Source organism: Chanos chanos, chromosome 9 (genome assembly GCF_902362185.1).
Source record: "Chanos chanos chromosome 9, fChaCha1.1, whole genome shotgun sequence".
Classification (NCBI taxonomy): Eukaryota; Metazoa; Chordata; class Actinopteri; order Gonorynchiformes; family Chanidae; genus Chanos; species Chanos chanos.
In genome coordinates this window covers 16,658,587-16,668,544 of record NC_044503.1, presented here as the reverse complement: position 1 = coordinate 16,668,544, position 9,958 = coordinate 16,658,587, and the positions used below count along the sequence as shown (strand labels likewise).

The 9,958-nt window shown below is 40.4% G+C and overlaps 1 protein-coding gene across 1 annotated transcript; it reads left to right on the top strand.

The window, feature by feature from the left end:
- The first annotated feature begins 1,395 nt into the window (after positions 1-1,395).
- On the top strand, positions 1,396-9,693 carry ren (renin). Its single transcript, XM_030785261.1, has 9 exons — positions 1,396-1,475; positions 2,865-3,018; positions 3,265-3,388; positions 3,930-4,048; positions 4,328-4,524; positions 4,764-4,886; positions 5,818-5,962; positions 9,057-9,155; positions 9,532-9,693. The coding sequence occupies exons 1-9, from the start codon at positions 1,396-1,398 to the stop codon at positions 9,691-9,693; spliced, it is 1,203 nt and encodes a 400-aa protein (XP_030641121.1).
- Positions 9,694-9,958: the final 265 nt, after the last annotated feature.

The following is a 9,958-nucleotide window of genomic DNA, read 5'->3' as shown; positions in this document are numbered from 1 at the left end:
CATGAGCCAAAGATTCAGAAAATGTGTGTAAACAGTAGTGAAAAACTGCAACCATTTGGTTGTTGCGTTGAGTCTGTTGTGCTGACTGGGTGGCATTGAGAGTAGGTATTGGGTTTGGGCCGATGAGTTCAGAATGGACAGAATTTTCTCTCTCTCTCTCTCTCTCTCTCTCTCTCTCTCTCTCTCTCTCTCCCTCTGGGCCTGTGAACCCCATTTATCATCTGAATCTGTCATCTTTTTTTCTACTTCTCTCTCTCTCTGGACTTGATTCACTCCTGTTGTGTATTAGACCTCCACTGCACATTACTGATCTGGCAATTTCCTATAAGTTCTCTCCCTCTCTCTCTCTCTCTCTCTCTCACTCACTCATACACACACACACACACACACATGCACTCACACACAGAGCAGACATTATCAGAGGAGTGGAAACACTCCTTGCTCACTTGGTGTGAGCTGTCTGTCAGAGAGATAAGGTAGGACAAGAAGAGAGGAGAAGAAAGGAAGGAGTGCAGGAGACAGAAGAACAAAGCAATAGGTAGAGCATCACTCAGAAAGCTCCTCTCCTTCTGGAGAGAGAAGCAGAACAGAAATGCCTACCACCAGAATATTGTATTTATTAAATCCAACATCTGCAGTGGCTATGTTTCTCCTCCATGGAGTAAGCTGTGGACATCCCAGACAAAAGTTCTGCGCTCTGCCAGCCCTAGAATGTAGCCCTGTTTGAAAGACACAGTCCAAGGTTTAACCAAAAGTCTTGGTGCTTTCCCAGAACTCAACATTAATCAAGCAGAGGTCAAAAAAGGCTGCATTAAAGGCCAAATCTGTTTTCCTCCTAACTGCCTCTTGAAGACTTAATGTGTGTGTGGAATGTCTTCTGACTTATGTGGTGTTTGCACTTTGTAATAAAATTTCAATTCCCTGTGGATGTGTGGCCCTGAAAGCCCTGGTGGCATTTACTGACTGTATGAGTGTGTCATGGAGGACTATTTATGTGTTTGTGTGTGTGTGTGTGTGTGTGTGTGTGTGTGTGTTCCTGCTTTCCGTCTCCCAGTTTTCCCACATGTCAAAGGTCATACCACTCAGAGAGTAGATTATCAGCAGAGAGAAAGGGAGAAAGAGAGAGATGGGGGTTGTGTGTATGTGAGTGTGTGTGTGTCCATGTGTGTGTCACTGAGGGAGACCCAGTAGGTCAGACCTGAGTAGAGGAGAAATGGTATAAAAAGAGAGGGTGAAAAATCCAGTCTCTCAAAAGCAACTAAACTGGACAGGAACTACTGTGGGATTGGACAGCACAAGACAGAGAAAGAGGAAGAGGTGGACAACAGGATTATATAGGATATACTTTTATATTATATAGGATTATACTTTATAATTTATATACATTATAACAAGATGGCTCTGAGGACCAGAGTGAACTGCTGCACTGTTCTTCTGCTATCTCTCCAAGTAATGACCACTGAAGCCTTATGGAGGTATGAATGAATGAATGAATGAACAAGTGGAGGTATGAATGAATGAACAAGTGAATGAATGAATGAATGAATGAATGAATGAATGAATGAATGAATGAATGAACAAGTGAGTGAATGAATGAATGAATGAATGAATGAACAAGTGAGTGAATGAATGCTTGTGTGTGGCTTTTAATAAAAAAAAAAAGTGTGTGTGTGTGTGTGTGTGTCGACCATTGATCAACAGCTAAACATTGCTGTACATTGTCTCTGGTATTAATTGTGGGCTAATAGCCAGAGCAAAAGTTTTTAATTGTGTTTTAAGAATATTCGACGCTTACAATAAGAAGATTTTGGTTACTCAGAACCGGACTGCAGACAGGCCCGCTGGGGTGCGCTTCTGTGCAAACGGATTAATGTTTTTAGCACTTAGAAGAGTGTTTAGTGAGGTAAAATCTCCTATACAAGTAAGTAAACAAACAAACAACAGTAAACAATAGTTCATTTTATCACCTCCTTTCCTAAGGATGAACCTAGATTAAAGACATCAGTGTGAAAACAGGCACACAGGTGGACCAGTTGATATCTGACACAGGTTTATGTCTGAGAAGAGCAGCGCTTTGGGTTTGATATCTGACACAGCTTTATGTGTGAGAAGAGCAGTGTTTTGGAACGTGGGACATTGTCCTGTTTCAGCACATGGAGGAAATTTACACCCACAAATCGTTTGTGGGAAAAAACAAAACAAACAAACAAACAAAAAACCTTCGAGAACTTTTTCAGATCTTCCAAATCTTTTTTTGTCTTCTCAGTCTGTTTTCACAATCGTTTTTTTTATACTTGGTTTTGACCATATTCCAATAACAATAGTTATTATTTTCACTCTTTAATTGAATTTTCCTGCTTGAAGACTTGTGGTAGGTTACATGGAGTTCTCTGTCCTGAGAAGGGTGTTGTGGGATATGAATCCAACCTCCCACTACTGCAGGAGCCTGTGGATGACAGAAAAACAACATAATTCTCCAGTGTTCGGAGTAAAATCTGTGAATATTGGATGCTGTTAAAGCATTACCAAGTACAGAATTGCTTTTATTGTTAGATAGTGCAGCGAAAAACAATAATAAAACTGTAAAGTCATGAAAAGCAGAAGCCCAGAGGGCAGAAACCCACACTGCTGTAGTCACACTCTCATTGTTGTCACTGATGGCGTCCAACTGACATTTTAGGCTGGATATTATTAATAACTGATACATTACTTATACAGCTTAGGTCCTTGGCTTGACTATGGAATATCTATTATGTGAATGCAGTCTTTCCTCTGTTTCCTGTGTGGTGCAACATGGGATTTGTAGTTCTATTTCCATTTCCTTCTAAGTGATTATCTCTGTTCTTTCTGTTACCCTTCACTAGGATATCACTAAAGAAGATGCCTTCCATACGGGAGACACTAAAGGAGCTGGGAGTTACCCCTGAACAAGTGTTTTCTGAATTTGCCCAGAAAACTGGAGATGACCCCCATCCCAGTAACGGCACGGCCCCAACACCACTGACCAATTACCTAGATGTGAGACACCATGACCATCACTGACCTCACTAAACTTATTCCAACCATTTTATCAGATAATGACCGGAGAATCGAATGAATTAAAACATAGAATTTCCATTAGAGATCAATTTACAGTCTTTTTAGGTCTTCTGAAAGACTGTTTTGGAGGCTTTGTATATTAGTTATTGTAAATATGAATAGCTTGTTGTTGATCATCCTTGTATTGTCTTAACCTCTCTCTCTCTTTCTCTCTGTGGGACCTAGACTCAGTACTTTGGGGAGATCAGTATTGGTTCACCTGCCCAGATGTTTAATGTGGTGTTTGATACAGGATCGGCAAACCTGTGGGTTCCCTCTCACAGCTGCTCCCCACTCTACACAGCCTGCTGTGAGTACACACACACACACACACACACACGAGTTTGTATTCATATCTAAGTGGGGAATTCCCACTGACTCCCAGTTCCCTGTAACTAAAGAATACCAACCTATCCCTAACCCTAACCTTAACCTTAACTCTAACCAAAGAAATGTTTTGACACTTTTGGTTTACCGATAACAACAATATACTTTAGAAAAACATATTGTTCACCTAGTGGAGAACAGCTTTTTGTGCCCCACATTGTGAGTATGCAGTCAGGTCACGATCCCCAGTACACAAAGTACTTTACACTTCAAAACACATACACACATACACACACACACACACACACACACTCACACACAAGGATTTCTTTCTCAGCATTTGTCAGCGTTTCATTGATGAATGAAAGGCCCACAGAGGTCTCTAAATGATACCAGCTGCCCACTCACAGAGCCATTGTCTTAAACCCAGTTCACCATTACATACTTTTCAGCAGTTTTTTTCATTCACAGTTGTTGGAAGCAGCTTGTTTCTTTCTGAGAATCATGTACTGCGTCTCTCTCAGTCACTCATAACAGGTACGATGGTTCCAAGTCCCACACCTACATTCACAACGGAACAGGGTTCTCCATACAGTATGCTTCTGGAAATGTCCGGGGCTATCTGAGTGAGGACGTGGTTGTGGTGAGAGGAATTTTACCCCGTTACCACACAAAACAATCCCAATCCACCCTCTACTTCTGTAATGAGCAAGCCAAACTATTAAACTGTACAGCTTTATGAGCTAGCTGTAAGGACGGTAAACTTGACTTGACTTGACATGTTCCAGTTTAAGCCCCTTACCTTTGTCAGTTTGAATCTCACAGCCTTGAGGCCAGTTTTCCTTTCATGGAGAGCCCTTATTGGTTAAAGGGGGGTTGGTGAACTCTGATTGGCTGTTGGGTGTTTGGTGTATTCTGATAGGTTGGTGGGATTCCGGTGGTGCAGGTGTTTGCAGAGGCCACAGCACTTCCTGCCATTCCATTCATCTTCGCCAAGTTTGATGGTGTGTTAGGAATGGGCTATCCCGACGTGGCCATTGACGGAATCACGCCAGTGTTTGACCGGATCATGTCCCAGCACATTCTCAAGGAACAAGTCTTCTCCGTCTATTACAGCAGGTGGGATTTCAGACAGCTTTGACTGTATAAGTCCATGACTAATACTGTGGTAAAGGCCTCACACAAATGAAATTAAGGTTTACAGATCGCACAGCCAGCTGAAGTAATAAGACACAAAACTGCACTGACAGCAAGCAAGGAATTAAGATGTATTTGAAGTAGCTTTGTGTTTAGTATCTAGAAAGTGAAGGTGAGTTTTTCCCCATTAACTTATTTATATTGTATGTGTGGTAAAATAGGGACCCCAAACATTCACCGGGGGGTGAATTGGTACTGGGGGGCACAGATCCCAACTATTTCACTGGATCATTCAACTACGTCAACACCAAAGAGGAAGGAAAATGGGAGGTGGACATGAAGGGGTGAGAGCTTGGTCCACATCAGTTTTAGATTGATTGATGAATTTAACTGAATATTAGTTGTTAATTTTGATGTTCTGGAATCTGAATTGGACTTGGAGTCAACACTAGTCTTAAGGAAGGATGTAAAACTGGAGTAATATTGAAATTACTGGAAACATTAATTGGTTTGATGAAATTCTACAACTAAGGGAAAGATGATCTACTACTATTAAATTATACTATTATAAACCGAAGAAAATATAAGAGCTCATTGTACATAAATTCAAAGAAATTGAATTCAATATGATTAAAACTATTTTAGTCTTCTATTTTTTTCTTGGGTTCAGTTCTTTTCATCTGACAACCCCCCCCCCCCCCAAAAAAACAAAAACAAAACAAAACAAAAAAAAAACATACGAATCGTCAGACAAAAATAGTTTATGTAAATTATTTAGCACTTGCACTTTAGCACTTGGGAAGACCTGCTTTCCCAAAACTACTCCAATCTGCTTGAAAAGTATTTTTCTCATTTTCTGTTCAGTTATGCAGAAAAGCCATACTGTGTTTTTAAGTGTGGCTGTAAACTGCCCACAAAGCGGAATTACATTTCACGGAATTCAGATCAGCTGCTTTCAATTCCATTTCAGTTCTGATGCAATTCCTTCAGTGGTTTTTCCATGCTCAGTGGAATTAATGGATTAATTCATGAATTGATCTTAAATGTGGTCAGCTTGATTTCTTTACCAATTGCTATTGAGTTCTGCTTTTAGAATATTGGAAACAATGCAACAGCTCAGAGCCGTTGTACTATTGGAAACAGTTGCTCCTACTGTCAACATTAAATTGGACACTTGTAGAAAAGTGGAGAACCAAGGTGGTTGATTTCCAGACTCCTAAGGTTTGGTCCAGATGCTGTACGGCTGTGTATTAATGAGCGTTATCTCTCCCTCAGAGTGTCTGTAGGGGCAGAGATGCTTTTCTGTAAGGATGGCTGCACTGCTGTGGTCGATACAGGCTCCTCCTACATCACAGGCCCTGCCTCCTCTGTGTCAGTCCTAATGAAAGCCATTGGTGCGACAGAGCTGGCAGAGGGAGGGGTAAGTTCTCAACTAATTACCCTGTTATTATTATTATTGTTGTTGTTGTTGTTGTTATTATTATTAATTTATTTTTTATTATCATTTTGAGAAATACTCTCTTCTGATTGGCCATTGATAAGTGAGTTCAGTAGGTTTGCGGAAAAGACCACGGAAACAGCCATCATTGCTTCAGTTCGTTGGCTTGTGCGGTTTTCATGTGGCAGTTTCCTTCAACATTGGCATCATGAGACCCTGGACACTTAGTAACTTTTCAGCCTTTGAACAGGAGAACAAAGCGAAAACAAAAACTGATCCCCATAAGACATTAACTGCATCAACCAAAACTGACTGACGGCTGTTTGAAGCAAGGAGAATTTTGGCTTTCATGGTCAAGCAAACACTGGGAGTTCTAAAATATGAAATATGACCAAAAGAAAAAAAAATTATACATACATACATATATATATATATATATATATATATATATATGTCAGCTCCCAAACCCAGTGGTTTTGTTCTTTCAGACATGTTTCATATTTTTTTTGGATTTCCCTTTCCCATTGCGTAACCCCGCAGGGAGGTGAACTACATATTCATAATCTATCACTTTTTACTGTCGGACCGTGCTTGACACGCACAGAGGATCAGAACATGTGGACGCTAATCCTCAGAAGAGCTATTGTTTGCTATTGTTTGGAACTGATACATTCAAAGCAACATAAATTTGCTTCAGCACGGCTGTCACTCCCTCTAATAAACTTGAAGATACAACCTTCATATTCATATTCAGTTCTATGGATATCTGAGTGGGATGTGTGATATCCTTATTATTATTGTGTGTGGATTTTACACTGCTTGCCTGTTTCTGCTGGAACGTATGGATTGCACCGCTTGTAGCTGAGATATCAGGTTGCCAGTAGGTGGCACTCTTAGGAGTGCTGGTATACGTTGAGGAGTTTGGAGGATAACGTTGGTGTGCGTGTGCTAAGTCTTTGAGACCGGCTGATGACCTTCAAGGTTTAAGTACGGCGTGAGAGATGATCACGCAGAGCAAAACTGAACAGGATCCAAACATTTTAAAGTGATTTTGATCCAAATTGCTCATTTTGTACTTTCTTGATTAGACATCTAAAAGACAAGATGGTGTTTTGTAAACGCTTTAGTTACTGGTGTTCCATGATGGAAAACGTGTCACTTTTATTTGAAATACGTGCCGAAAAGACAAGTGCTTTTGTCGTCTTGATTTGAAAAGCTTTAAATATTTAATTTTGTTTCAAAATTTACACCAGACCATGTAATTTGTCCTTGTAAAAAACTTATATATTGACTAGTGCCATAACTGGAACTGTAGCTCTGAGCATTAAGTGTATGCAAAAATGACAGGGAAATCAGTAGCGAACCGTGCCTATCAGAACTGGGCCCTCTGCACCTACCCCACAAAAAATCACTAACAAAAAATACGGGGAATCCCTGGCCATTTTTCCGCTTTTGGCAAAATATAATTTCACTGCTCCATCTTCGAAAATTTCGTTGTTCTAGTTACGTCTAGTTACTTTTCACTGAATGGTCATCTTGAAAATGGCAATGATAAGTCCACGTCAGTATAATCTCCACCTGTTGCCATTTTCAACATCAGCTATCAACCGCTAGTTACCAGTACTAGGGCTGTGTCCGAAATGGCATACTAGCATACTGCATACTGCATACTAGCCTAGTATACACTGCGTACTGCAAACTACTCCACACGCTAGTATACAGTATGGTGCACAATTATGAGAACTTTCGTGTAGTGTACTACGCGTCTGCTATTGGTTGGGCTATCTGTTCTGTTAAAAACGAACAATACATGACTACAACAAATATCCATCAAAAGTAGCCCTATAAGAAAGCGTTTGAAGACTTATTACACCAAAATACGCAACTGATACATCTATATTCGGAACTGCAGCTGCAGTTGAAGGTGAAGCTGCTTCTGTCGCTGTCCGTCATGTTTTTTGAATTTTTTGACAGTTGGAAATCACCGCGTTGCTTCATGGGATACAGTACCCGACGAAGTGAGCTCCGGTTGTATACTACAAATCTTCTCCAGAGTAGTAGGCCTACTTCATCCGGGTAACTGTCGTGTACTGCAAAATTTTTATTTTTCATGTACTGCATACTACTTTTATGTCAAGATCAGTATGCGAGTAGTATGTAGTATGCCATTTCGGACACAGCCTAGGTCTCGCGCTGCGGGTCTTCTAGAATACCCTGGAGCTGTGGGAAAATCTGAAAGAATAGAATATGCCTGTTAGCTACACATCCAAATATGACTGGTTGATCAAATTGTCAATCCAAGCATATACCCTCATTCCGTTTCATGGTCAGGGCATTCTATAAAGGTTATTGAATGCCCTGGATGGAAGATATTCTCCCCAGAGACTCTAGAAAAATATCTGACTGGTTCCATTTTTTTTCCAGCACAAAACCAGTTTAATCCACACTGCATGGACAGAAAACAGAAACAAGCTGGCGTGCTTTAATATTACAGATAAGCAACACAGAGATGATTTTTATACATTTTATTTTATTTATAGAATTAATCAGAATTTCAGAATTTTTTTTTTTCCATCTGAGGATTCCAGGGCCTTCTCTGAATATCTTGAAGGCCCTGACGGTTCACCACTGGGGAAATGACATGTAATGGACAAAAAGAGAATAACACATCCGCATAGCACAACTAGATGTGTCAATGAGGACAGAAGAAAAAGAGAAGCATGGCAGGAGAATGGGCCTTAGAAAGACAGGTTTGATGATATGAACAATATACTGGTCATTAACTTTGATTTAACGCGGTCAGGATGAATACTGACTCCTCTATTGCTTTCTTGCTGCTACACAGAAACAAACCACAAATAACAGATGCCAAGATGTCACACAAAACAAACTTTTGTTTGCTGATAGTTCTTCCAAAAAAAACAAAAAAACCCCACTCTGCATCCATTAGAGCAGGTGCAGCATGTCTGTGAACCATCTGTAGAGAAGGGTTTGGGAACATACATTAGACGTCTGTGCATACGATCAAAGTTTTTGGGTACAGATCTATTAAGACTTCCTGTTTCTTTTCTACTAGTACACGGTGAACTGCGACCTTGTCAAATCCCTGCCAAGTGTCACCTTCCATTTGGGTGGTGAGGAATACACCCTAACAGAGGAGGACTACATACAGTGGGTGAGACAGCTACATCTTTATCTGACTGCGACTCAAACCACTTCAGTCCCAAAGGAATGTTATCTCTAACTCAGAAGTGTTCAGGGTTTGAATTTGTTATAGCTTTTGTATGGTATTCATTTAATTTTTTTTTTCAAACTGAATTGAATTAAGGATGATCCTTTGGTTCCTTTTGCTCATTGTGTGGGTATGCTTTTTATTTAATATGAACTCACACAACCTCATAAATATTGTTACACTACGAAAGAATCGTGATATTTTTGTCATGAGAGTTGGTAAAATTAACAACCCCTCTTTCCCCTTCTTAATCCCTCCCTCATTTTCTTCTCCTTTCTGCCCTCTCTCTTTCTCTCTCTCTCTGTCTTTTCGTCCACAGCAGTCGCAGTTTGGTGAAGATGTCTGCACGGTAACATTTAAGGGCCTGGATGTGCCGCCCCCTGCTGGCCCTATCTGGATACTGGGCGCTAACTTCATCGCTCGCTACTACACGGAATTCGACCGACAAAACAATCGTATAGGATTTGCAAGGGCGGTGTGATCAAAACCCATGGACCACCTGATTTTTCCTTCAGATTTTTTTATCAGCCTTATTATCTTTGAACGCTTGTGCTTTTCGTTCAGTCTGAAATTTAAACCCACATACCTTTTAAAACGTTAATAGGCTCTGTGCCTGTTTCTTTTTAAAAGGCCACATAAACGCAAATAAGCATCTCAGTTTTTCAACCTTAAGAAACTGGCCTATCACCAAGCAGCACAACTTTTTCAGATGGTAAATAGAGCAGTTAGACCTCAAGCCAGTTAGA

Excerpts from the sequence above, each read along its gene's own strand:
- ren (XM_030785261.1), top strand. The coding sequence starts at position 1,396 with ATGGCTCTGAGGACCAGAGTGAACTGCTGCACTGTTCTTCTGCTATCT. Across the intron at positions 4,525-4,763 it reads TTCTCCGTCTATTACAGCAG|GGACCCCAAACATTCACCGG; the intron begins GTGGGATTTCAG and ends GTGGTAAAATAG. Across the intron at positions 5,963-9,056 it reads CAGAGCTGGCAGAGGGAGGG|TACACGGTGAACTGCGACCT; the intron begins GTAAGTTCTCAA and ends CTTTTCTACTAG.